The 27,441-nt window shown below is 39.0% G+C and overlaps 1 protein-coding gene across 4 annotated transcripts in view; it reads left to right on the top strand.

Annotated features, from left to right (window-relative positions):
- Positions 1-384: 384 nt before the first annotated feature.
- Positions 385-27,441, top strand: part of DNAJC13 (DnaJ heat shock protein family (Hsp40) member C13) — a 55,971-nt gene continuing 28,914 nt past the window's right edge. Inside the window, exons 1-24 of one of the 4 annotated variants that reach the window (XM_032674484.1) lie at positions 385-574; positions 6,434-6,620; positions 7,796-7,876; positions 12,137-12,212; positions 12,702-12,851; positions 13,178-13,219; positions 14,297-14,497; positions 15,575-15,781; positions 15,866-15,961; positions 16,107-16,198; positions 17,004-17,170; positions 17,270-17,349; positions 17,430-17,599; positions 18,434-18,533; positions 18,764-18,871; positions 19,410-19,565; positions 20,321-20,377; positions 21,647-21,768; positions 22,925-23,000; positions 24,051-24,146; positions 24,295-24,438; positions 25,594-25,608; positions 26,121-26,203; positions 27,288-27,441. In XM_032674484.1, coding sequence (XP_032530375.1) covers positions 6,616-6,620; positions 7,796-7,876; positions 12,137-12,212; positions 12,702-12,851; positions 13,178-13,219; positions 14,297-14,497; positions 15,575-15,781; positions 15,866-15,961; positions 16,107-16,198; positions 17,004-17,170; positions 17,270-17,349; positions 17,430-17,599; positions 18,434-18,533; positions 18,764-18,871; positions 19,410-19,565; positions 20,321-20,377; positions 21,647-21,768; positions 22,925-23,000; positions 24,051-24,146; positions 24,295-24,438; positions 25,594-25,608; positions 26,121-26,203; positions 27,288-27,441 — 2,478 coding nt within the window. In that variant the 5' untranslated portion in view covers positions 385-574; positions 6,434-6,615. Of the gene's footprint in view, positions 575-6,433; positions 6,648-7,795; positions 7,877-12,136; positions 12,213-12,701; positions 12,852-13,177; positions 13,220-14,296; positions 14,498-15,574; positions 15,782-15,865; positions 15,962-16,106; positions 16,199-17,003; positions 17,171-17,269; positions 17,350-17,429; positions 17,600-18,433; positions 18,534-18,763; positions 18,872-19,409; positions 19,566-20,320; positions 20,378-21,646; positions 21,769-22,924; positions 23,001-24,050; positions 24,147-24,294; positions 24,439-25,593; positions 25,609-26,120; positions 26,204-27,287 lie in introns of all 4 variants that reach the window. The other 3 variants (XM_032674672.1, XM_032674584.1, XM_032674539.1) reach the window with 3 other exon arrangements.

The following is a 27,441-nucleotide window of genomic DNA, read 5'->3' as shown; positions in this document are numbered from 1 at the left end:
ACTCTACTTTTAAAACCGCACAAAAAATAAGGATAATAATTAAAAAGCATGTTTTTGATTGTTCGACGCGCCTTTCACAGCTTGACGCCGCACACGCTCGGTAGTCAGACCGAGGGTCAGCGACACTCCTCAGGCGACGAGCGAAGGCAGCGGGGGCGGAATTTGCACCCGGCGCCTCGGCGCGTGCGCAGGGAACCGCCCCGCTTCCCGGCAGAACAGGGCAGGGCAGGGCAGGGGACGAGGGTGGGAAGGAAGGCAGGCAGGAGGGCGGACGGGCGGGCAAGCGAGGCGGCGGGAAGGGGAAGGCAGAGGCAGAGCCCGTCAGGTGATCGCGTCCCGTGACGGCCCCGGGCGGGACGGCGGCTGCGCCGAGGGGGCGGTGTCGCTGCCCGAGCTAAGATGGCGGCCTCCAGCGCCAGGCTCTGAGACAGCGGGAGCGGTGTAGCGGCTGCTGCCCGCCCGGCCGGCTGGGGGCTGAGGGGCGACGGCTCCGCTCAGCGCCCCTTCGCCCTGATCGCTGGGAAAGCGCAGTGCTGGTGGGGGCAGGTCCGGGCAGCGCGGGCTCCCCGGCCAGGTAAATCCCATCGGCGGGGGAGGTGAGGGGGCGGCGGCGGCCCCCGCCTCCTTGCACAGCTCCGGGCGCTGCTCGGGGCCGGGTGGCCGGGCGGGGCGGTGTGGGGAATGTGGGCAGGGCTGGAGGCAGCGCTCGCTCTGGCCAGGGGGGCTGATGCTGCTCCGGCGCAGCCCTGGTCCCTGCCCCAGCCATGAGGGGCCGGGGCGGTGAGCGGGCGTCCCTCGTCCCCAGCACAGTGGTACCTGTGTTATCACAAGCCGCTCTCAAGCCCTTCGCTTCCTGTATCCGAGCACAGGAGCGCACTGGTGTTTTTTCCAGCCTCAGCCTGCCCGGTCCTTCCCTCGGAGTGCCCTGCACCTGATGCGGCTTCTGTAGCCGCCGGGCAGAATTTGTCCTCTTTCTTGGATGAATACTGGCGTGCCCATTTAGAAAATATACGTTATTTACCTCCTCCTGGCCTCAGATAAAAATATAACCATGATGACATGCTTTGGGAAATAATTTATGAAGGGCAAGTGAGATGTGGAGGAGATTTGTGCTCACAGAGATGAGATTTTATTTCTTTTTTGAGTGCTGACAGTATTCATCATGAGCATGAGCAGAACTAAATGCATCTTTCAGAAAATCTGCCCTAAATGCGCTTATTTTTCCAGAGTGTTTGAATTTCTCCCGTGGATGCTTTTCACTTGCTTTTTGATTTCTGGAAGTCTAAACAAGTAGGCATGCTGAATGGTTTTCTGTGTGCAGTGAGCTGCCAGCAGTGTTTTGGACAGGTGGGGTGGAATGGAGCTTACACCTTGATAGATGTGTCTCTACCGAGGGCCAAGCTCTGGACCGTAAAAAATGTTGTCTTAGCACTTCAGTTTGGATGGGAGGGTTTTTTTCCTCTTTTCTACTTGGTGCTCTGAAGCTGAGGGAACGTTTGAGCATTCTACTTGAAGGGAAAAATAGGCATATAAGCTTATTTGGGGACTTCCTATTAATGCAACTAATCTCTGCTATGTGGCTGCTTTTGAAGTTAATGTAATCTGAAATGTATTTTCCCTTTTTCTCCTCTGCTCTTTCACAAATACATCCATGATGGTCTGAGAGGATGAAGTTGAGTAGATAACTGCTTTGTTTCTTGTTACTTGGAGCTGATTAAATAATACTGGATTTCTGAAAATATTCTGTGTTTGAGAACTTAAGTTCTTAAACTTAAGTCTTTTCTTGATTATTATACAGTTGTCTATATAGGCAACTTGCATGTTGTGAGAAAAGGAGGGAAGCTGTTGAAGGGACTGCTACTGACTCAAGTATCATTTTAGGATTGCGTTAGAAAGATGGTCTTCAAACAGTCTGCCATGAATAAGCTCTAAATAACAGGGCCATTATTATAGGTGTAAAAACTATGCTTGGCTCCAACCTGCTTCGGTTCATAGATATGCAGCTTTGTCTAATTCCTGCCTGCTGTGGGCAGCCAAGTGGCAGAACACTTAACTAGAAACTACTGTCTCCTTTCCATTATAACTGATGGTTTTTTCCACTTGCAACAAATATCTGAGTGTTTGGAGACTCGGAACTGCGTTTCTGTCCCCGTGTGGTATAGACTTTCCAGGAACTTTACCCTTGAATTTTAACTTGGTTGGAATACATTTCTAAAAAGATTTATTTCATATGTATTGCTCGATCCTCTGTGTGTCATGTGGCATTTTTCATAGTTTCCAAATACATATTTGTCCTGAGGGACTGAATCACTGTGTGTTTCCAGATTTTAAGTGTTATGCTGGGGATTGGTCTTGAGGTCCAGATCTGTGTTTCAGACTGAGGAGGTGATTTTGCTTTTAACTTAGTTTTGAAGCTCAGCAAGTTAAACTTACTGACTTAATAATTCTTCAACTGGCATTCAACCGTATCTTGAGGTGTTAACTTTCAACTGTTCAACTTCTTGATTTCCTTCCAAAAATCTATTCTGTCAAAAAAATTAACAACTGTCTTGCCTCACTGATAAAACAGAACAGTATTCTGAAGAAATATGACAAGATGGCTAAACTATGACTGAAAGGAGCACTATTCTTACTTGCCCCCATTAGTGACTAAACCCTTTTATTCTGATACTCACCTGTCTAGCTGGTGAATCAGATGGGTTCACGGATCCAGCAGAATGCTAATGTAGATGGAAAAGAAAAGCAGAATCTTTCACACTTGTTTTTGTCCCTAACGTGGGTTCTCAGTGAGGAAATGGGAACAGTCAGCTGGAGGAGGGACACTAATATTGTCACTGTCATTTTGGGTAGTATTAAGATAAAAATTCTCAGCCTGTTTATGTGTTGGATCACGGGAGGTGGGATTGCTGCTATCACTGAGGCAGGCTGCACTTAGCCTCTTCTAAGGATCTTGTGGGCCTTATCTTTTTCTCCTCTTACAAAAAGGACTGAGAGTTCCTGCACAACAGATTAAGAAATGTGAGTTTCCACAGCTAATTAGACTGTAGTACTTTAAGGGAAGAGTACTGTTCTGGGAAGTAAAAAAAGTTTACTGCTTGTTAAAAAGCATCTGTGTGAAGATAAAACTCTGCAAGTTAGTGCACACAGCAGTGAAAGAGGCAGATGAAACCTAGACAACTAAAACATTTTAGTGCAGAAAAACTCATTTATTTCAATAATGCCTTTAAAGCTACACCTTTAAAGAGGTGTAGATGACTGGAAATCAGGCTCCAGACCTCTAAGCTAGAAGGTAAATATGTAGATCCACAGATTAACAGAACCTTGGAGATTTTTTTTCAGTGTTTTGTTCTCATTTTTTTCCTAGTTGATCCCTTATTTTATGCTCATAATACATCTCTCTCTCAGAAAAGTCACACTTGAACTTGCTATGGGTATCTGTCCCTGTGTAGTCAAGACTTTCCAGGAATTCTAACTTGTATTTAGCCATGCTGGTATAATTTTTTGAAAAGAAATCTCAGTTTATCTGCATTTCTCTTCCTCTTTCCCCCAAGAAATCTCAGTTTCTTATCAGCATTTCTCTTTCTCCTCCCCCCAGTGGAACAGAATAATAATCATGTCTGAGGCTCTGAATCCTACCTTAGCATTGGTTAAACCTTTATTTAAGAAAGATCTGCAAGTTTTGTAATAGTAGAGGAATAATTTGATCAGGAAAAGAGTCAGTCTCAATTCTGCACTAAACTTTGGACCCGTGTTCAAACTTCTGACTTTATTTAAACTGAAGGACACTTATGTATAATTACAGCTGTGCCTGTTGCTTTGATGCCTGCAAGGTCACAGCTTTGTTTCTAGCTCTACAAGTGCTACTTGGAGGCTAACTTTTCTCCATTTCCTGAAATAGATTGTTTTCCCAGATGGTAGTTTTGTCTGAAGAATGGGAAATCCTGGAAAAGTGGAAAGTGCATGCAAGTTTAACACAGCTTGTGTAATATACCTACTCGTGTAAAAGGTCCCTTTGAACTAAAACTATTCTATGTTTCTATATAGCTTGAACTCTGAGGCAGGGGGAGTCCTGGAAGCAGTTCAGGCCCCTTAGTTCAAGGGGTTGCTATTTCTGGTACATGAGGCATGCAAAAATGTGGTTTCAGCTCTTCCCCCAAAGCTGTTTCACTGCTATTTACAGTACTAAAAGGACCAAATAGGAAAGTATTGCTGAACTTTTGTTCTGTGAAAAAGCTGATTAAAATGTCCAGGGCATGTTTAGGGGAAGTGCTTTAGTTAGGCTTCTAAAAGAAGTTCCAAGTCACAGACAATATTTTGCACGCAGGAACCTCAGATTATCTGACCAGACTGCATTCAGCATGGCTGAACTCTCTCAACCAAACAAAACGTGTTTATAAAACGTTATATACTTTCACAGTAGTCGTTGCCTCTGCTCCAGTGGAAATGGAACAACTGAACTAGGTGTTTCTCTGGTTTCAAACCTTTGAGAATCAGGAGTATGGGATATATGGAATGGCTATGCTGCAAAGTGTTCAAAATAAGCTTTGAAGTTTTGATTTTTTTCAACTACTGCCTACCAAAGGACACTTAAGATGATTATTAAAATTGGGGCCTTATTGTCATGGATACTTTTATGAGTGAAATAACGAATTTAACTCAATTTTTGTGTTGTCAGTCAGCTTTTTGAAGGTCTCTTGAATACAGGAAGAAGAGGTAAAGGTAACAAGAATGTTCTCTTATTTTAGGAAATTAATGTGATAAATCTAAGCAGGCCACTGTAGCTTACACTGGCAATATGGCTAAACTTGATTAATGATAAATCCTGATACGTTCTGCAAAGTCAATGGTTATATCGTCTTAGGTGCTAAAATTACATTGTATCACATTGTAGATAGTACAGCAAGAATGATGCCACACTGATTCTGTCAGAATGAGTGAAGGAAGAAAACTTGGTTTCTTCTAAAATGTGTGTCTTTGGCATGAACTGTTTTTTTGTCTTTTTGCTTATCTATTTTTGCTCTTCCTGTGGAACTAAAGACAACTGAAAAATGATTGCTGGACTTCAGCGTAGCAGCTCAGAACAGTAGGCTATTGTTAGCCTTTCTCTCTGTTCAATTGCTGGAAAATATGTGCAAGAAATAATTGTTACTAGATTTTGGCATATATTGCTTCTGTAGTAGTCTTCTCAGTGGGAGGGATAGTGACAATCACTGTCCAGAAGCACAGTGAGTAAAGCATCAAAGCTTCATGATTTTAGTAGCTTTGATCTAAAAAAAAAGTCTAGTGAATTTGTCACTTCCACTTCACATACAATACTTCATGTATCAGTATCCTGAATCCAGTTAGATGCTGATGTTAAGATTACTGGAAGCTGCTGGTAGTTCATAAAGGAGTGTTTCTCAGTTCTGTATTATTAAGAGTAGATGTTTGCAATGGGAGAACATCTTGCTTTAAATACCCTAAAGCAAGTGGTGTTCAGGTTTGGGAGACTTAATAGAGTTGGTCAGAGGAGTCTGGTATTGGTGAAACTGGAATTACAGATAAATAGATCTTTTAATCCCATACTTAGTGGAGCTAGTCTTGTTATAAGCCTCTTATTTTATTTTTACTAATACATTAGTCAATGTCAAGAAAATGGCTTTGAAAGAAGGGTATGAAGATTGAGTGTCTACCACTTTGTTCTGAAAGATAACTTTAAAACACAAAATTATCAGACCCAAAGTGTGCTACTGTACAGTAGCACAGTTTGGATAGAGTGTACTGTGTTTATTCCAATCCATGGCAATATTAATACAATATAGTTCTTAAACCAGGTGAAAAAAAGAATTTGAGGAATAATCATAGAATGCTTTGGGTTGGAAGAGACTTCAAAGAACATCTAATTCCAACCCCCCTGCCACAGTTGGGGACACCTTCCAGTAGACTAAGTTGTTCAAAGCTGAATCCAGCCTGGCCTTGAGCAATTCCAGGGATGGACCAGTGGGGCATCCAGAGCTTCTGTGGGTAACCAGCTGAGCATCCGCTGTCCACATCACTGACAAAGATGTTAAAACAGTGCCAGTCTGAATACTGACATCTGAGGAATGCCACCTGTCACTGTTATCCACTTGGACATTGGGCTGTTGACTGCAACTCCTTGAGTGCAACCGTCCAGCCAGTTCCCTGTCCACTGAGTGGTGCATCTGGCAAATCCATGTCTCTTCAGTTTAGAGGCAAGAATGTCATGTGGGACAGTGTCAAATGCTTTACCCAAGTCCAGGTAGGTGTCAGCAATCAGTAGTAATAATGCTGTTGAATATCTTGCCCCTCATGAAACTTTGTTTCCAAAAACTAGATTTAGAGAATTTAACTTGCCACTGGTCATTGGAGTATTAGCTCTGAAAATTCAACTCAAAGATTGAAATATGTAAATACTGCTTTTCTCTCTTTCCAGAGGCAGTACCTCAAGTTCTCTTCAGTAGGTAGTGATGATTGTGCTGCTTCTTCACCTGAGGGAAGGAATTCTCAAGTTCATTTCAATCAGGCTATCCATTCTTCATGTTTATGACTCCATAACTGCTGCAGTCTTTGCTCAGAAAGAAAATAGCCTGGAGTTGTAGAGGGTAGAAATTAGCGATGAGGTAATGTTACAGGTCATCCATCTCAAAGTAAGAAATCCTCCTTTGCCAAATCAAGTAGAGTTAGCTGAATGTAAAAAGATAACTGGGGTTGTAATCTAACTTTGATGAGTCAGTGGGGTGCTGATTGGGATTGGGTTGCCTTTGAGTTGCTTTGGGCAACCTCTCTGAGTTCTTGCAGACTAGCATAAGTGCCTGGTGTTTTTGGGGATGCCACCACGTTAATGGTGTGAACCTCAGAGTAGTACCAGTCATTAATCAGTAACAGGGAAGCCTGTTACACATTTGAAAATAAAACTAATGCTGTAGATAAGTGACAGCTTCACTTCTGTACTTAAGCAGACATTCCCTGATTAAGTGCCTTGCCTATGGCATTGTGAAGTAAAAAGAAAGTTAATTTCCTAAGTACTGAACATGCATCTGTTTTAGTCATGGAAGATAGTGTTCAGAAACATTCCTTAGAACTTAGCAGCTCCTAAAGCAATGATCCACTCAAACAGTTGTGGACAAGTTTCGCTAAATCCTGAGTGTGTGTTTGGGGAATAGATATTCTTATGTGAAATAAGTGTGTCAGGATGTTAGTGATGAGAGTACTTAAACTTTTACAGCACAGGAGGGGTACTTAGCTCTTTAAACACAGTGCTTAGCTAATAAGTTTCTCAACTTCAGATTCTGTTCCAGACTGGAAAACCAGCTGATATCCAGATATCTCCTTACTGTTTATTTCAGAATTGCAATAGGAGTTTGGCTTAGCTGGAGTTACGGTTATAGGGTTCTCAAATAATTTTGATACTAAACACTTTTCAGAAGTAAAGCATTCTGGAGATGATATAAAATACACTTGAATGTGAATCTGCAAAGGTGCAGTGAAAGTAGAGTGATTGTAATAGGGCAAACAAGACATAAATTACTGGAACCTGATACTGTTAAAGAGTAGCTAGTGTAACAAATTCAGTGGAGAAACTAATAATTCATGTGCAGCTCCATGTGCAACTTAGTCCATGCACTGTTTGATAAACTTAAGTATTCCTAATTTTTTTGTGTGTTTGGAATTGACAAAACAGTGACTTGAATGTTTAAAACCCCAGTCTTTTTGTTTTGAAGCGTATTGATGATTAGTGAACTTTGGTTTTAAATAAAAATCCTTAGTACTAACAGGATGTCTCCTTTGTTTTCAGGTCTTGGCACAGAATGAATATAATTAGAGAAAACAGAGATCTTGCTTGTTTCTACACAACAAAACATTCATGGAGGGGAAAGTAAGTAGTTTGAAGTTTGTTAATTTTGGGGATTTTTTTAATGTTTTGTGTGACACTTCTCGCTGTTACTGGATTTAAGTGCATCCAGCTGATGGGCGAAAACTGAACTACAGGTTCCTGCTGCTCAGTCTCTGAACTGACTGTATTTTCACTAGAATCAGTTTGAATTTTAAATATTACATTATAGCCTTTCTCTGCACATGTTCCCACGCTTCAGTGTAGCTATGAAATGGACCACCTGACTTACTCAGTTTCTGAGTCTCTTGAACTTACTATGTAAAATACTAATTTGAAAGTGGAAATGCTTCTTAGAACAGGTTTGGAGAGGAGTAATGTCTTATGTACTTTAATAGATGAGGGTCACTAGTCCACACATGTACTTAACATGTTGTGTAATAGATTATCTATTAAACTACTAACTGAGATCATTTGAAGAATTCTGTTAATAGAAATAAACTTCATCCCTTTGATCTAAAAATGAATTTCAGTGATGCTGCAAAAGCTAGGGAACCTCTAATAAAAGTATCTATTAAATTATCATAACTGGTATCTGTTATGCTGTGTCTGAAGTCAGCTGTTATGCATACTTTTTGAAGTGTCATAGGACTTTCTTTGGTATCCTTACGCATTGTTGCTTTTCACTTGCACTGTGGAATTGGGGTTTTTCCTTGCTGTCAACAACATAACAAAGAGGGTGGGTTGTCTGCACCCTGGAAGCGTGAGTACTGCTTGATTCCAATGGTCGTACAAAGAGGTCATTTCTGAATCTGTTGTTTGACCAGTAAGTTGAAACTGGATGTTTTTGGCTGTCTGCCAAATTCATCCTATCAAAGATTGGGAATACTGGGAAGGAAAGGAGAATGGGATATAAGGAACAGCAGCAACAGATCTTTCAATTGTGGTTTGAAGAACCGTGGGTTGGGCTTCAGTGTCTAATGTAAAGAGCTCCCTGCCTTTTTGTCGGCAAAAATTAAAGCCCTGGGTAGTTCAGAGTCCAGACTAGACTGAGCAGTCTTCTGAGGGCAGAATCTTTCCTCTGGTAGGACAGATTCTTGATTGACTTGAAATAAATAGTTTAATATTTCAATTTACTTTGGCAGAATTCTATCCAATACTTGTGTAAATTGGGTCTTACCTAAGTTATGATCCGTGCATTTGGAATTGTGTGGGCATGGAGGAATAAACTGTTTCCTCTAGTAATAATAAGATACTGTGTTGGGGTAGAACATCAGAACAGTTTGTCCCTCCTAATCTTTCTGTTGCCCAGCAGAAAATGTCTGATTTCTCCCTCAGAATTTTCTGTGGCATATGTGCAAATTTATTGTGTGAGATTTGAGCCACTTGTTTAAAACTAAATACATTAAACTCAGATTTCTTCTTTTGTCAAATACATTTCATTAAAGAGCCTGATGCAAGCTGTTGAACTTAAGAGTAGAATGATCTTGAGCTTTGATGGTAGCATTCTGATAAACTGTGAAGTCTTACAGAACTTCAGGCTAAGTCTAAAGTCTAAAACAGGTTTAGTTGAAAAGTTCAGTGGTGTGTTACTTCTCTCGTAATGAAGGGGAAAGGAGTATTTAGTGAGTAATTACCTCTTGTTACGTTGCAGCAGAAGCTGATATGGCTTTTAGTAGTTTTATATTTGAATTCTTAAGTCTACTCATAGTGGACTTTATACTTATGCATTCTCAGTATAATCTATGGATAATATTAAAGGAAGCAATGTGTGGTGCTAAATGAGCCTGAACCATTTTGACTATTCATAGGATTTGTCACTTTGAGTATGGGCTATGTGTGTGTCAGTTAAAGTATTTTCTAGTAGTACAGATGATGATGCTCCAGTGTTAATCTGTAGTTCTCTAAAACTAGTGAACACTGCCTTTCTATTGAGTGTGGTGCTATACAATTTGTCTACCAGGTTCATCCTGGTTGAAAAAAGACTTCTATGGTGCTTTGAAGAAACTAGTGAATAGGCAATAGCCTTTTTACTGAGAAGAGGATACTTGCTTCAGCTTTTCTCAAAACATCCTGGCATTAGATATACTGCAGAGTAGTTTGAGAGATAATTAATAGTAAACTCTTAAAGGCATACAAGTATAAATACCTTCCTTGCATATTTAAAGGTGAAGTTCTGGACAAGAGTATGTTTAGGCTACATGTAAGAACTGACTTCTAAATCTCCTCTGTTCATGCAACAAGACTTGGGTCTCCTGAATTTACGTAGGGAGAGGAGACAAAGGAGATGGTAACTCAGCAAATCTGCTGTTTTGTCTTATGTTCCTTGTCACATCACATATTTAGAATGCTGGATAATAAATATGCTTCCTAGATATTGAAATGCAGGCTTGAGGGCAGAAAAGGAAGGGGCTGTAATGTTTGAAAGCTGGTCTTCAGTTATGTGTGATCATTGCAGATCCTTATTCTGCCACAAAGCACTGTGAAGCTCTTAGTACGTTAAGTGAGTAACAAAACCTTGAGCAAATAATAAACAGCTTTATTGCTTGTGATGTGCTGTTCCAAAGAACTTAAACAAACCTTATTTATAAGACACATAAAAGACAGAATACCTACCTAAATCGTGAAACAAGAGAAGAGGGAACAGTTGGTATATTCAAGGGATTTTCTTATGAACTAAGCACTGGAGCATTCTTTGACAGACTGAATATAGTGGAATTATTAGCAGCTAGAGTAGCTTTAAATGTTCTGCTTCATTAGAACAACTTCTCTTGACCTGCATCTAAAATAAGGAAAAGTCGACTATGTGGAGAAACAAATAGGCTTTTCAAGTAGATTAAACACCTTTAATGTGGCAGATTGCTTCAATACAGATTTTTCTAAGCTTTGAAGAAAATAAGCACTTGCTTTAATTCCTAGATATAAACTCCTTTGGGTCAGTAATGGCTTCAACTTGCAGCAGTTTGTTTGAATAATAAGGGAAAATGGAAGGGTATGAATTTTGTGAGATTGGCTGTCAGATACTCTTGACCTTCCTATTATGAGAGAAAGGATATGAGGGAGCTGCTCTGAATATATCTGAAGCCCATGCAAAGTTTGACCTTATACAGAAATGATGGCTTGTGCTGCAGACCTGTCAAGTGAGAGAGAAGAAAGGACTGCAGCACAATAATGCAGAAAGGGATGGAAGAAATGACTTGGTGCTTCTTGATGCAGTGTCTAATATGGCACAGATTCAGATTAGTTAGTCAGTCATCTTGTTGATTGTATCTTTCTGAAGCAAACCTGCAGTTTACTCAGAGCTGGAACTTAAATTACTACATGGAATCAGTTTTAATATGGACAACTAACCAAAGTATTTTTATTTGGTTCAAGAAAGGCATCTATGTTCAGATCCTGTTACTTTAGTCAGAGAATACTTCCTAATACTGGCTCTGGCTCAGGCTTCCAGATAGATGACTTCCAGACAGAAGTACCTCATAACGTGAAAATTGTGCAAGTAATAAGGTACTATTAAGAAGCTACTATTTCACACTCTGATTAGTTTTGTTGCAAAACTTTCAGATTGAGAAATATGTAAGAGTGTCTATTGGTTCAGGGTATATTTGGAAGATTGTCTGGGAAATGAAACCACAGTAAGGCTACCACTTTCCACTTAATGCAACTAAATTTCTTAGCTTTGGCTCATTGCTGCTTGTTTCTGATACTTCTGAAACACAGGCAACCAACTGTGCTGCAGGTGTTCTTTAAGCACTGGGGCAGTTAACATACTTGTGATACAGTGGCTAGCTGCATAGAGAACTGTAGCTCCAGTGGTCTGAGACTTATGAGTTCACTAGCCTTGGTTTTCCTCAAGGTGAAGAAAATTAGGCTTGGCCATAGTGACACTTGGACTTGTTATAGTACTGTGACCAGGTGTGTAAACTGGATTATTTCATGTTACAACTCTTGCCTGAGACAGCTTCAGATAGATTCTTTAGACTATTGCAGGAATGTTTTCTCTTTTTTCCCGCTATATATATGGTCTTTTTCGAATTTACTTTGTTCTGGTACTGCCTTTCAGTGCAAGTTCTGAGAGTCTTTGATCCTGACTTAGCCATTAACTTAAGAAAACATATGTATAGTAAATATATTTAATAGTATTTAACTTGTATTTATAAGGGTAAACTGCAAACCATCAACAAAGAAAATACCATATGCATTTCCTAACAATGACTTGTATACAGCTTCTTAACATAATTTTTGCAGTTCAGGAGGGGTTTTCCTGTGACTTCTGGAGAAAGTTAATATTCTTTTGTATTCTAGGTATAAGCGAGTCTTTTCGGTTGGAACCCATGCCATCACCACATACAACCCCAACACACTAGAAATTACTAATCAGGTAAATACAATTTTTTAAGTTGATTTCTGACTCATGTTCGTTACCCAGAGGAAATAGTGGCATTCAGGCTTTAGAAACTGTCCAGTCTCACAAGATCTCAGAAAAAACAGGAGACATCGTAGATGCTACAAAAGCACACCTAACAGAAATCCAGTGTCACCTTCACTAACTCCACAAATACCCAGTAGGTTTTGTACTTTTAGGCAGTTTGTCTTAATTGGCCAACAGTAGTAGTTTGCCTTTGGGTGTGCTGTTCCAAAGGAACTGGGATAAGTTTGATTACTGTAAAGCTGTGTCCCTGAAGGGAGTCAGGACACTTACTCACTTTGCACAGTATCAGAGGAAGCTCAGGCTCATGCTGTCACGTAGCATGCTAGCTGTCATCTTATTACAGCCAGTCCCTTATTATAGGTGCTAAGGGGTTTTGAATGGAGGAGCTGTAGCTTTAAAATTACTAACAGTATAATTTAATTACTTTCAATTGTCTAGTGGCCTTATGGAGATATCTGCAGTATTTCTCCTGTTGGAAAAGGACAAGGAACAGAATTTAGTCTCACTTTTCGCAAAGGGAGTGGAAGAAAGTCTGAGACACTTAAGTTTTCCACAGAGCACAGAACAGAACTCCTTACAGAGGCACTGGTAAGATTTTAATTTTTTTTTTCAAGTAAGCAGTAAGTACTTGGTTACCATTACCATTTGAGGTAGCTTACTGTGCTTTCTTTCCTTGCATAAAACATAGGAAAGCAAGTTTTTGAGGTGTTATGTTAATGAATTTGATCTAGTGTCAGTTGCAGCAACTATTGCATGATTTGTAAACAGTCAGTAAAGCCACAAATACTGAATGTTAAACTGCAGTGGAATGGTGAGCCTTTTGAGGAGGCTTAGTATGAGTCCCATAAAATAGCTTTCTGGATAGATTGGCTCTCATATTTGCATTTATTCATGGTTAACTTTTTTAAAAACAGAGATTCAGGACAGACTTCTCGGAAGGAAAAATCACAGGACGGGTAAGTATCTGGCTTGTCTGGATCATGTGCAGTAAAGACTTAAACTTCTACTTTGTTAATGTATATTATGCTTGTGCTATGTGCAGTACCTAAAATAGCTTATGTAAATCTGGATCTGAAGTCTTTGAGAAGAGAAGATTAAGAGTTTGTTCAAAAGCAGAAGGAACCCTTTTAACAATAGAATATTTGAGCTCTCTTTACTTGGCATGAGCCTTATGGTGGTGCATGGACTCTGACTGTTACTGCCAGAATACAGAGGTGTGCCATGTGGAGCTCTTACTTGGAGAGAAAGGAGAAGAAAAACATAAGCTTTGATTCATTAGTCAATGTTTAGTACCTATAGCACTTCACTTTCTAACTCTAAATATTTTTCTGCATAACATCCTGAACATTTGATGTAGGAATGTTGTTTCCTTGGCAGATTTCTATAAATCAGATTACAGGCAGGATTGGTCTTTACTTGGTAGTATAGTAATAAACCAGACAGTATACAGAGCTGAACTTTGTATTTGTCTTCTGGTCATAGAAGTGCTTAAAGTTACTTTAAATAACTTAAAATATTGCATAGAAAAAATCCTCAGTCATGAACATAGTAACACTGCTGGATTATGGGGGTTTCCTTTGTCTTACTGGAGTTTAGAGCAGACCTCTAACTTTTGCTGTTTTAAGCAAGTCTGTATTTGTAAGGGAGTGTGACTGCAGGAGACGAAAAATTTGCACTGCAGTGATAAGCTTACCTTAATTTGACTAGCTGAATAACAGCATGTGGTGCAAAAGCTATTTCCTTATCAAATCATAGTGATCATGGTCTGTGAATAGACCACCTTCTGTAATGAGAGAAGCTTATGCCTTTTGGAGTGGCTGTTTTGGGGTTGCTGTTCTTTCTTCACAAAGCGTTGTTTAAGCTTGACTTCCTTGTCGGTTGACAGCTGTCTTCCTTTGATCCATAGTGTTCTTGATATAGATAAGAGCATTAAGGGAAATTATATAATTTTTTGAACTTACTAGATAGGAAAAGAACTGTTACTGTATAGTAAAGAAGTGTGTGTAGAGGTCTGAAAGTAGCTCTCTCTGCAGAGGTATAACTGCTATAAACATCACTGGAGTGATACGAGGAAACCTGTGATTCTGGAAGTGACTCCTGGAGGTATTGACCAAATTGATCCTGCAACAAATAAAGTCCTGTGCTCCTATGACTACAGAAACATTGAAGGCTTTGTTGATATTACTGGTTATCAGGGAGGCTTCTGTATCCTCTATGGAGGATTTAGTAGATTGGTGAGTATTAAAACAAAATACTTTGGTATGATTCTTAGGATGTTTATAGCTGCATGTTTAATAATGAAGGTTCAACATAGTTTGAGCATACAAGTGCATCTTTGGGACCCTGCTGGGGAGCCTCAAGGCTTATGGACAGATTTCAAAAGGCTGTCCTGTTAAAATATTTGAAAACTATGTGTGAGTTGGGTTTTGTCGGGTTTTTTGTTTTGTTTTGTTTAAGAACTGCAGAGCATAAAATATCTAGTTTTTTAGGGTGATGAATATGTATGTAATGTGGACATTGGAGTTTCCTGTCATTTCTCAAAGTTACAGAAGTGACAGGCAGTGTGTCACTAATCTACCTAACTGATGGAGGGATTCTATTCAGAAATAGATTAATCAGTGGTGCTGTTGCCTCTTTGGACTTGTGATCTGATAATCAGAGCTTTATATGGGAAATACTGCAGTGTAATGTTGGTTTTTAAATCTTTAAAGGGTTTCTCTGTACTGTACTACAAGCAGCTGAAAAGGATCTTTACATTAGTAACCATGAATTATTTCCTAAATATAGCTACCTCAGTCACTACTAACAAAATAGGACTGCTGTCTAGATCAGAGTTTCCATGTCTTTTGCACTGCAGCATGCTTTTCTCATGCATAAAACTAGCAATATATATTTGATCCTCTAGAGCTGCTCTAACCTTGCCTAGCAAGGGTGGATAGCAGTCCTTGCAGATAGCAACTGGGGCTACCACTGTGGTTTTCCTGCTCCTCACTCTTGCCAGACTGTCAGGGTCTATTGCCAAGGGTGGACAGGTGGGTCATGCCAACTTTCACTGTAATGGCATGCTAATGTGTAGCAGGGTATCCTTTAGGAATAGCTGCTATAGATTTTTTTCCTTAAAGGCAAATGTAAACTTAATAATGGATCTCCTGTGTAATAAATACCTCTATACAATGCACTTAGCAAAGGCAAGCCAAGCTGCTGTGAACATTCTCCACTGTTAGATATATAGTGGAGGATTATTTACAGAACTCTGATTTCTTCAGCTGTGCTGTATTTGTCACTTTTTTTTTTCTTGTCTAAATTTGCAGCACCTGTTTGCATCTGAGCAGAGGGAGGAAATTATCAAGAGTGCAATAGAGCATGCTGGCAACTTCATAGGTATCTCTCTGCGAATAAGGAAAGAATCCCTAGAATTTGAGCAGTACTTGAATCTTCGCTTTGGAAAATACAGCAATGATGAATCTATAACATCTTTAGCAGAGTTTGTTGTTCAAAAAATAACACCTAGACACTTGGTAAGGGCATCGGACTTGAACATATTTGGTTCCTCTAAGATGCTAAGTATTCTCTTTCCTAACATGCCTCTCTTGTTTTGTAAGGAACCTGTGAAAAGGGTGCTAGCTCTTACGGAAGCTTGCTTAGTTGAGCGGGATCCAGCTACCTATAACATTGCGACTTTGAAACCTTTAGGCGAGGTAAGAGGCATCCTTTTGCAATACCAGTTCTTCAAATAGAAGCACTAAAAGATAAGCATTTGTTAGTATATGTAAGACAGACTTAATTTGTAGACTAGCTAAATAACAGTGCTTCATGAATGTGATCCTTGTCCCTTATTTTCAGGTATTTGCAATAGTATGTGACTGTGAAAACCCACAGCTTTTCACCATTGAATTTATCAAAGGACAAATTCGGAAGTACTCTTCAACAGAAAGGTAACTGGAGCTCCTGTGGGTTATAGATTCAAATGGGAGTTGCCATTGTAGTGCTTCTAGTTTCTCAGCTTCCATAAACTCTGACCCATGGAGATGTTAACTCAAAGCCTTCCTATTCTAACAGTCTGCCACTTACAAATGAAGATTTGTTACAGGAACTAAATCTCTTCCATTTACCTTCCTTCCAACTTTGAGCAAATCTGTCCAGAAGTTTTCTGATAAACATGGAAGGGTATTGGACGGTTAGATATGGCCTGTTTCTCCTAAGCAATATTGTTCTGTGTATGCTGTACTCGGATAAGGAGCATATCTGAGATAAGGAAAGAAAGCACAGTTCAAGTGATACAGAAATGTGAAGGCTGTGAACCCTTTGAGCTCTCTGTTTGAGACGGTCTTAGTTGATTCTATTTAAAACAACCAACAGCATAGTCCCTGAATGCACTTGCAGTTGTAATACAGTCTAATCCTGCTAAGTGAGGTTTTGCAGAAAGCACAGGGATGAATTGGCTCGCAACATGTGTAACTCATTAACAGATAATCTAGAATTGATCCCATTAGTGAAAGGCTGCGGCTGGCTATGCTGGATGTAAGTCAGCTCTCTTCTTACAGTGAATAAAGGAACACTTGAAAGTTAGTGGCTTCTTCCACAGGTGTAGCTGTTGGCACTAGTGTTAGTAAGAGATTCCAAGTATTGCTGCCTTTCATTCTGTGTTTGACTATTTTTTTCTCATTTTTCTTATAACTTGGTTCTTTGGCATCATTTCTCTGATATAAATTGTATCTGTGTGTCTTTGTCCCAACCCAGAGATTCTCTTTTGGCTAGCTTGTTGGATGGAGTGAGAGCTTCTGGTAATAGAGATGTCTGTGTGAAAATGACCTCCACACACAAAGGCCAGCGTTGGGGATTACTCAGTATGCCTGTAGATGAAGAAGTAGAAAGCCTTCATCTGAGGTTTTTGGCTGCTCCTCCAAGTAAGCTAATGCTTCTTATATGGGTTTATAGTGCTCTTTAAAGCATCCAGATATTTAGTCAGGTACTGTGCACTTAACTGTTGTTATGTCTTCTTACAGATGGTAACTTTGCAGATGCTGTGTTCAGGTTCAATGCTAACATTTCCTACAGTGGTGTACTACATGCAGTTACACAAGATGTAAGAATAAATCCTCTACTCATCATTTTAAGATGTTTTTAATGCATAAAGAAATAAATGATTGTTATTTTTTTAACCAGGGTCTGTTCTCAGAAAACAAGGAGAAACTCATTAATAATGCCATAACAGCATTGCTCTCCCAAGAGGGAGATATTGCAGCATCTAATGCAGAGCTTGAAAGCCAGTTCCAAGCAGTAAGACGACTGGTGGCTTCAAAAGCAGGCTTCCTTGCCTTTACTCAGCTTCCAAAGTAAGTGATAAGTCTCTTCAAGCTTGGAAGTAGTGGATGAGAAGTTCTTGAGCTTTTGTTAATAAATTATCTCTAAAACTGAGAAATGGAGTTAGGACTCACTTCTGAAAAAGACTGGAAGACTCTGTACACAATTGCATTCAGTAGTGCGAGTCTGTCACCAGGCTTTAATGCAAATTGAGAATCCCAAGTAATCATTAGCAAGTAAAGCTGATTCTTCCTTTGATGAATACTCTGTCTTGAGTCAAATATGGTTTAATGTTTTTCCGAGTGGTAAAACTTCTAAAATGTACCTTCATCTGTCCTTGAAATAGGCAGTTCTTAGTTCTTAAAGTATGTTGATGTTATTGCTATCCTCAATTCAACACAAGCTAAGACGGTGTTAGGAAGCTGTTTGCTTCTGCAGTAAGTACAGGCTGCTTGGAGCTTGTGTCTTAATTAAATAGCATAAGAAAGCAGAAAAACTGTCTGTTCTGAAAATGAAAAATTCTTGGAAATATTTCTGACTAGGGACTATGGAACAACTGAATGATGTGAAGAGTACAAAAGCACTTAGTGTGAGACCTTTATTAAGTTCTGTTTCTCTGTAAATAGTATCCTGTAACTGCAGAAATATGTCTCTATTTTGGTGAATGTGCTTGGCATATTGTTAATACTGTAGTATCTACTAAAGTTTTCCTATCAAGGAATCTCAAATTTTATGAAAATACAAAGGTACTGACTTGCTAAATGCAATGGGAGTAGGCCCCTTTTGGTCACCGACTACACTTTTTATCTAAAATTAAGATTGCTATTTCCTTTCTAATCTTGGTGGTTTTTCTTTTCTCTCAAAAGATTTCGAGAACGATTAGGAGTGAAGGTTGTGAAAGCCCTCAAAAGGAACAATGATGGTGTAACCCACGCTGCTATTGACATGCTTTGTGCTCTTATGTGTGTAAGTATTAAATTTCAGATTCTTTCACTTCAGGCTACTGAAAGATGTAGAAATAGGGACTGCCCTTCAACCTGCAGTGTGTTCAGACACGAAATAACTTGTTGTACAGTGATTTCCTGCTGAACTTGAAGTAGGATGTGCTTTTTATGTTCAGAGGGTGGCTTTTGGATTACAGCTGTTAAAAACTGAGGGTTGAAATGTGACTGCGTATAAATAATTTTTTTTTATAGCCCATGCATGATGACTATGACTTGAGGCAGGAGCAGTTGAACAAAGCTTCCCTTCTTTCTTCAAAGAAGTTCCTAGAAAATCTACTAGAGAAATTCAATTCCCATGTGGTAAGTCAAATATTGAAAACAGGTAGCTTCTTTAAGTGCTTTTTCTAGTTACTATGAAAATGTTTTTGTCATACTTGGATGTATCTTTGAATGCATTTGCACCTGCAGTTGAAGTGCAGAAAATACAGATGTGTCTGGCTCTGAAGTTTATCTAATTATGTTTGGATCTTGACAGGTTAGAATGTAGCTGTTTGTGATGCAGAACTTTAATGTCCTGCGACAAATGTTTGCATGTTTAGTATGGAAGCTGGTTGTTTCTTTTAACTAAAAGGATAGTGTAAACTCGGATTTGTGGTATTCAACTAGAAAAAGTAGTTTGTAGCACACCATTATACAAGTCATGAGGGTCTGATATGCTTTAGCCAATACTTTACCGGGGTATTGCCATACTCAGAGTAATGGCATATTCTAAACTTGAAGTTTTTGTTTGCGGCTTATTTCGTAGTACGACAAGGAAGAGCATCTTCAGCATCATGAATGCTCTCAGACAGGGGAGAAATGTTGTATCTGTATTACATACCTGTCTTCCTAATTTCAGGATCATGGGACAGGTGCCCTAGTAATTAGTTCACTTCTGGACTTCCTGACATTTGCCCTATGTGCTCCATATAGTGAGACTACTGAGGGGCAGCAGTTTGACATGTTGTTGGAAATGGTGGCATCTAATGGAAGAACACTATTTAAGCTCTTTCAGGTAAGACTTTTTTACTATTATTATAGACTTTAGGTAGTCAGTGAACATGAAGTTTTTCTTGTTCTCCCGAAAGACGGATTTGTCTACTGTTCAGCTGGTTAATGTCCCTAAACCTTTTCTACCTTGGCAAATTTTTTAATGACGTATTGCTGCCTTCAGATATCAGATTGGGGTGGTTATTTTATAGTAAATGATATGCCAAATCATTGTAGAATAGACTGTCTAAGACTGGTTTCTAAAAACACTTCAAAATACCAGTTAAACATTAAGCTAATTCAGCAGACACAGAGATCTTCCTCTCTTTGGAGTATCTTCTACCATTTTGTTTTTCTCTCAGTAAATGTGTTAAGAGTTAGAAAACAAGACTAACATCCTCTTCAGTAGTAAACCTGTAAGAATTCTAGGATTATTAGCTGAAATGTCATGCCTTTTTGCTGTAAAAACAGTATGCTCTTCTGCTTTTTGGTTAGTGTCAGCTTGTGTCAGACAGTTTCCTCAGTGTTATTGCAGCTTCTGTGATATATACTACTGTTCAGTTCTGCGAAATCTGTCTGGGAATTGCATGAGAGATTCTGGTTTAAAGGTTTAGGGCAGGAGCTCTTCTTGAGGCAAGCTTTCACAAAACTGTAAAACTAACTTTTATCCAGAATTGGAGGTAGACCAGCCATGTAGATGAGTGAAGGAAACTGAATCACGGATGATCTAATCTTCCGGTTTTGCACTTGAATAATTGTTTTGTCAACATTCTGTTTTAGCACCCTTCCATGGCAATTGTGAAAGGAGCAGGTTTGGTAATGAAGGCAATAATAGAGGTGAGATTTTATCAATGTTAGCTGAGATAGCATGCTAAATATGTATTGTCTATTTTGGAAGTGCAATTGCTTACCAGTAAAAGTTGGTTATATTAGCTTCTCAAGATAGGGAGTGGGGAGGGGGAAGTGGGAAAGCAAGGAACAGAACACCTGTTTAATTGTGAGTGGTTTAATATAGCAACTTGCTTTATCTTACATTTGGGGTTTGGAAAGCATGTGAGTTGGGACATAAGGTGTAGTGCCTTGCATGTTTTCATACTGCAGTCGAGATTTGGCTGTTAATGTTGTATTAGCTCACATACCTCAGAGCCACCAGACTTGTCCTGCATGTTAGAGGGTGTCTCCAGGAGGAGAGGCCATATTTTCTGGGATGCATTGCCAGATGGAATGGGACTGGGATTAGCAGGCAGTAGTGGCCCAGAGCAGACTAGTGGTGTCAGCCTCTGTTCTTGCTTTGGCTTTGTTAATTTCCATACCACATAATGTATGGACCCAGTCCATACTTCGGAAGGGCTGCTCATGATTGTTACAGGGTGACCTTGCTAACTGACTCTTGTCACTTCCTGTGTTGAAATTCAGGGCTTAAGTTAGTGCCTCATTGTATCACAATGGCTTATGCATCTGAAATCCATCTAATACTTTCTTGGAATGGAAGTGAATGAACACTTGACATAGAGGTATTATAAATCTGCAAGTTTCCGTTGATATGCCTGACAACGATAGCTAAAAGTTGCTATGCTGTCTATTGAAAGTCCTATCACTTGAACTATAGTGGGACTTAGACAAATAAAAATGCAGCAAAAGGTTTTTCTTATTCATTGCAACTAATGTATCTTGACTGAGTGACAGTCTTATCCATGTAGCTGTCTAAACTGAACAGCACCCATTAATCTTAAATGGTTACTGTTGACAAGAGTCAAGCAACAAGCTTGTGGCTCTTACTTTCTGTTTAACCCTAATTTACTATTGCAGTGTGGAAATGGTACTTGTACTACCAACCTCCTGATCTCTGATGGGAAACATGCATCTTACCCTTTTCAGTGACTGTCCTCATAGATGTATCTATCAATTATCTGGTCCATGGCTTTACTACAGCTCTGAGCAGTTGCTATGGAGAACTTCCACTTAAAAAAATCATACTCTAGCTTCTGGTTTTTTAATATTAGTTGGTATGATTGATGGTCAAGGCGGCCTTGGAACTGTAGACTAGGATAAAAGCAGCTTAACAAAGGTTCTTTCTTTAGTAATCATCTTGCCCTGTTTCCAAAGGAAGGAGACAAAGAGATTGCTACCAAAATGCAAGATCTTGCCCTCAGTGAAGGTGCCTTACCTCGTCACTTGCACACTGCTATGTTTACAATAAGCACAGATCAGAGGATGCTTACAAATAGGTATGTCTGTCTCACTTGATATATCATGTTTAAAAAAAACTAAGTAATGGCCTAGCTAACATTAGAAGCACTGGGAGGCGAGGGAAGAGAACTTGCAGGTTTTTAGGACAGTATTTTCTTCAGAATCTGGTTATGTTTAGAGCAAGCTTCAGCTGAGACTTAATAAACCCTTGATTATTGTTTGGCCAAAGTGGACTTGGGTTGGTTACTCGTTAAAGGTTCAAGTTTTGATTTATTTTTTACTTTTTTTTAAATGAAGAGATTCAGGGAAAGAAAAGACAAGTAGAATGCTTGGAACTTCTAAAAAGTTTCAGCTATATAAAAGCTGGTGTGCACACCTCAGACATCTTGCATGCAGGTAGGGTTACCCATCCTATCTGGGAGAGAAGTCTCCTCAGGGAAATCATTCCCTGAACAAAACAGTCAGTAGAACTTGTGAGTATGAACTCTGAGGCAATGCTGGGGAGGATGAGTGATGATTTAATTATTTCCACCCAAATAGAAGATTATTGAAGCTTTAGCTGTGCATTCCTGACATGCTTAGAGTTGCTAGGGAATGTAGGGACAAGTGGAACTTAATGCCACTGTATGTCGGGCAGGAAAGAGTGTGAATCCATCTGTCTTACTAGTCCTGTTTGGTGCAACTGCTTATGGTTTGCTTATAAGCAATGCTTTGGTTCAGTGCAGTAGAACCCTAGTGACAAATGTTGGCAGAAAGTACCATTTGGCATAGAAAGCAGGCTCCCAGAAAGGCTCTTCTAGCCGATAACTGGTATTAAGAACTTTAGGTAGAGCAGGTAGCGGTTCTTGATGGTTTCTAGACTCTTAACTTTAACTGTAACTTAAGGTTGGCTGGATAAATTTACACTTGATTATTAGATGTTTCTGCTCTATTGCTCAAGTGTTCTTTGAGGTCTAGATCAGAAAGCATGTGCTGCTACTGTTCCACTAACTTCACTGAAACTTCTAAAGGCCACACTTTAAAAGCATGCCAAGCATATACTTGAACAATATAATGCTTTGTGCTCTTATTCACTCAAGAGCACGAAGCTCTTGCTCATCTTCATTTCATCAGCATGGTAAGGGTGACAGTTCAGCGTTTAAAAATCTGTTAAAATAATAACTTGCAGTTTGTTAATTTCAATGGCTTTTCCAGGCAGTTAAGTAGACATTTGGTTGGCCTCTGGACAGCTGAGAACAAAACTGCTATGAACTTGTTGAAACGTATTTTGGTGAGTAAAAATGGGATACGAAAGAATAAAATCTGAGAGCCTGTGGTATCAAAAAACTTGGGGCAGTCTATATAGTAAGCAGATCCTCTTTCCCCTTCAAGGAGGTAGTCTTACCTGGGGAGACCAACAGCCTGGCATCTGATATGTAAAGGATATTGATGTCTAGTTCAAAGCATATCGGACTCTAAAAGTCTTCTGTTACTCTCTTGCCACTTTTTAAAATAGTGTATGACACAAAACTTAAAAATAAGGTGTCTGACTTCTTTTTCTTTATTAAAAGTACAAAAACGTGGGAGACATTGTAAACATATCTCTAATGCATATAGTGTTAATAATAAATTAAGGCAAGAGTTCTGTTTATGCTTTCGTGCCTGTCCAACTTTGTTTGCTTTTAACATGGATAAATTTGTTTTCTAGTAGTTATGTTCTTAAACCTTTACAGCCTCCTAAAAGGTTCTTGCTAAAGTTACTTCAGTAAGTACTTAAGTTACTTCTGCCTCTTACTACTCTTCATCTTAGGCTAGAAATGGGTTCCAGGGAGAACATAAAGTATGCAAAGTGAAGTTAGTTCAAAGAATAGTGTTGTAATCTGGGAAATTACTAACTTTTAGTTTCAAAATAGCAGTTCCTTCATTTTTGGCAGTGCAAACTGTCCTGATCTTGGTTACTCTCTTAGGGAAAGGTTAGTCAAATAGGACTGTCTCGTCTCTAATGTTACATATAACATTTAGTCCATATTAGAGGATATGGATGGATTCTAGTGTTATTCATTCCCCTCAGTATTGCTGTGGGATCAATTCTTCTTCCTGCATTCTTTAGCTGCATTTAGTGCTACTTTAAGAAACAGGCCTCTGTTGAATGATTCTCTTGAGAATGGTGGCATTTTACTAATAAGAGCAAAAAAATGCTGTAGATTTACATACTTGCTTCAGAGTAGTATATAAATTCTGTTTTGAAATCTTTAATTTAAAGAAATAATCTTGTTGCCTAATGTGATGGTTGCTGTTCATTAGCCACATGTGTGTTTACACTGTTTTTAAATGTTTTTAGCCACCAGGTTTGCTGGCTTACCTTGACAGCGCTGATCCTGTTCCTGAAAAAGATGCTGATAGGATGCATGTTAGAGATAACTTAAAAATTGCAACTGTAAGTAAATGTAGTTGTCTTACCTATGCCATATGTAGGTGTACAGTCTTAGTGACTTTAATACAGACACTTTGACTGTTGCATTGACCTGCATCAATGACGTTCATAAACCCATAACTGTAAGTAAGTAATTGGCTTTATTCTGCAGGATCAGTACGGCAAGTTTAATAAAGTGCCGGAGTGGCAGAGACTGGCTGGAAAAGCTGCAAAGGAAGTTGAAAAATTTGCCAAAGAGAAAGTGGATCTAGTCTTGATGCACTGGAGAGATCGAATGGGCATAGCTCAGAAAGAGGTAAAAGTATTTGAAACTATTTGTTACAGTAACTTGATTGAGTGTGGAGAGGAAACACACTCAGCTGGTGAACAAAACTCTCTACCTCTTATTACTTTTCATCTTAGGTTAGAAATGGGTTCCAGGGAGAACATAAAGCATGCAAATTTATTCCTTCAGGATATGTATTAAGCTTTAGCTAACCTTATCAAACTAAAATGCAGCCTATGTGCATTTCTTCTAAGATAACTATACAGAAGAGGAAATTCCTTGAAATGTGGCAAAATTGTACATTTAAAAGAAACTCTGAATATTCTTTGGATTCAAAATTATGTACTTTATTACTGATATTTTAATTATGGAACCTGCTTAAAGAATCATAAACTCATAGAATGGCCTGGCTTGGAAGAGACCTTAAGAATCGTCTAGTTCCAACCCTCCTCCTGTGGACAGGGACACCAGGTTAGGATTCCCTTGACTATAGGTATCCCAGTGCTTAAATGGCAACACAAGACTGTACATAAAGTCACAGTTAAGACAGAAGTGATAAGTAACTGTTTTGATCTGATATTATAAGAGGATAGCTTATAACTACTTGAGTTCTTACTGTTAGTCTTCTTTTTTCCTTGAGTTTTATTGCTGTGTTCCATATGACAAACTCTTTGAATTATGAGGTATTTCCCTTAACTTTCTTTATCATCTTGATTAAACTTGTTTTTATGCATTCTGGAAATGAAATAATCTATTGTATATGCAAGGAAGGATGAAAAGCACAATACCTGTCTTTTGTATATAATCTGATGTAACAATAAACTTTAATTTAGGGAAACCTTGATTTGGTAAAATCTAGCTAAAGTTTGATGCAGACTGTGGTGCACAGTTTTGACAGGTAATATTTATGGAATAATGCTGAACTAGGTTCAAAACAGGAGAAATGGAGAAATGTGAGAAACGGTGGTGAAAGATCAAATTGCACTTTGAACATCTTGTCTAGATACTGAGTTTAAACAATTTTTCTGTGTGTAGTTCTGAATTGTATCATTTCACAGTAAACGTGTGCAAGTGTAGCTTGGAAAAGGTAGCAGCAAGTTTGATGTTACCACTTTAAATTACTTTAGTGGCTGTGGCTTGTTAAATGTACTTTTTCTTTTTCTTCCAACTTTTCGTCACAATCAGGACAGAAACAATATGGTGAGTCTGTATGTCTCTGCCACTTGTATGGATTCTGTTGCTTGGACCTTCTACTTGCATGTGGTACCTCATGTAGAGTATAACATTGATTTCATGCTTCATCAAAATAGGGAACCTTTCAGTGACCAAGTCAGGTTTGCATTTTATTTCTGTGACTTGCTCTACTTACTTCCTTTCAAGAGCAAAACATTCTTCTTGTGAGTTTTTCTCTCAATCAGCTTTGGAGCTGATGAATGCTTATGGTGATGAGAACTAAGCTTTTCTCAGGGATAACTTGCTTCTAAACAAATTATTTGTTAAACAGCTGAAAGTTTCTCTGGCATGATTTAACTTGGTGTAAATAACACTTGTGAAAGTCTGTTGCTACTACTTACTAGAAAAGGAGACATTATTAATGAGGATTAACTTAGTGTGGCTTTTGAAGGAGTGTAAAAAACCCAGCTTTCTATTTTAAAAGAGGAAAATGTGGAGTATGTGCTTCTACTAACTTGTTAAATTTGTTTCTTTTGCAGAACATGATTCAAAAGCCAGTGATATTAAGGAAACGACGCCAGAGAATAAAAATAGAGGCAAACTGGGATCTCTTCTATTACAGGTGAAAATACTAAAGTTAATATGATGGTCTCAGGTACAAGTTATTAGCTGGCTGGATATTTTTGTTAGTATCTTCTGAGTTACTGTGACTTTCCCAATATCTACCTTCCTTGAAGCAGTGCAAGTGTTTTGTAACAGCTACTTATTTAAAAAAAAAAAAATCCTAAGCTATGCTTAAGGATTTAGCTTCTGTTTAGGAAAGAGAGGAATTTAGAAAGCTTTTCAAATGTTATCAAACTACATCATTTTTTCCCTTGAGCCAAAAGGTAGAGTAAATAACCAACTGCAGGTGTGGATCTGAATGATGTTGAAAGCCAAGCAAAATAGCACTGGAAAGCATTGTAGTTTGTTGGTGCTTCAACCTGTAAGCTACTCAAGATGTTTTAACTTTAATTGGAACAAAGATGAGTTTAAGACAGGGAAAGAGAAAGCAGCACATGGATACTGAATTTCAAATAGTGCCACTGTTCAACAAACTATGAAAGCAAGCTTGGGGAAATTCCATAAACTTAACTACTCCATTCAGTGAATGATGTTTCTGAATGTCAAATATAGTGTTGCATGAAAGAACTTGGGTATTAAGTTCTCCTAAACGTTGGGTATTAAAGTGCTATTCTCAGTCAGTCTCTGGATCCAAAAGCTGTTCTGTAACTGCTGCTGAAGAATATCTACTGATTGTCTTGTGGCACTTGAGGCATCAACTTCTATTTGCTTATATGAACTACTTGGTTTTTGTTGGTCTAAAATGCAGTTGGTATGTGCATCTCTGCTGCCCTGTTCACTTGTAGCCCTTACTGACAGATATGGTCGATAGCTGATATATCTCCTGGTCAGCAACTATATGCAGATAACAAACTGAGCCCAAAAGGATGACAGAGGTGTGCTTTAGTCTAGGCTGGCCTATGTGACTATGAAAACACTACAAGTGAGCGACCATAATTACTGTAACAAACCTGAGACCACTGCTCTGTGCCTTGTAATTAAGGTCCATTGATGTTAGTGATCTTCCCTGCCTTGCTGGCTGAGTCTTTTCTGCCTTTCAGATGATGTTTTTAGGAGTTTAAACTATGTAACTTCTTTTTTAGATTTCTTCAGGATCATGCTAGATCAAACTTGATTTGGAACTTCAAAACACGGGAAGAACTGAGAGATACTCTTGAGTCTGAGATGAGAGCATTTAATATTGACAGAGAACTTGGTAGTGCTAATGTTATCTCATGGAACCATCAGGAGTTTGAG

Source organism: Chiroxiphia lanceolata, chromosome 1 (assembly GCF_009829145.1).
Source record: "Chiroxiphia lanceolata isolate bChiLan1 chromosome 1, bChiLan1.pri, whole genome shotgun sequence".
Taxonomy (NCBI): domain Eukaryota; kingdom Metazoa; phylum Chordata; class Aves; order Passeriformes; family Pipridae; genus Chiroxiphia; species Chiroxiphia lanceolata.
This window is presented reverse-complemented; position numbering and strand designations above follow the sequence as displayed.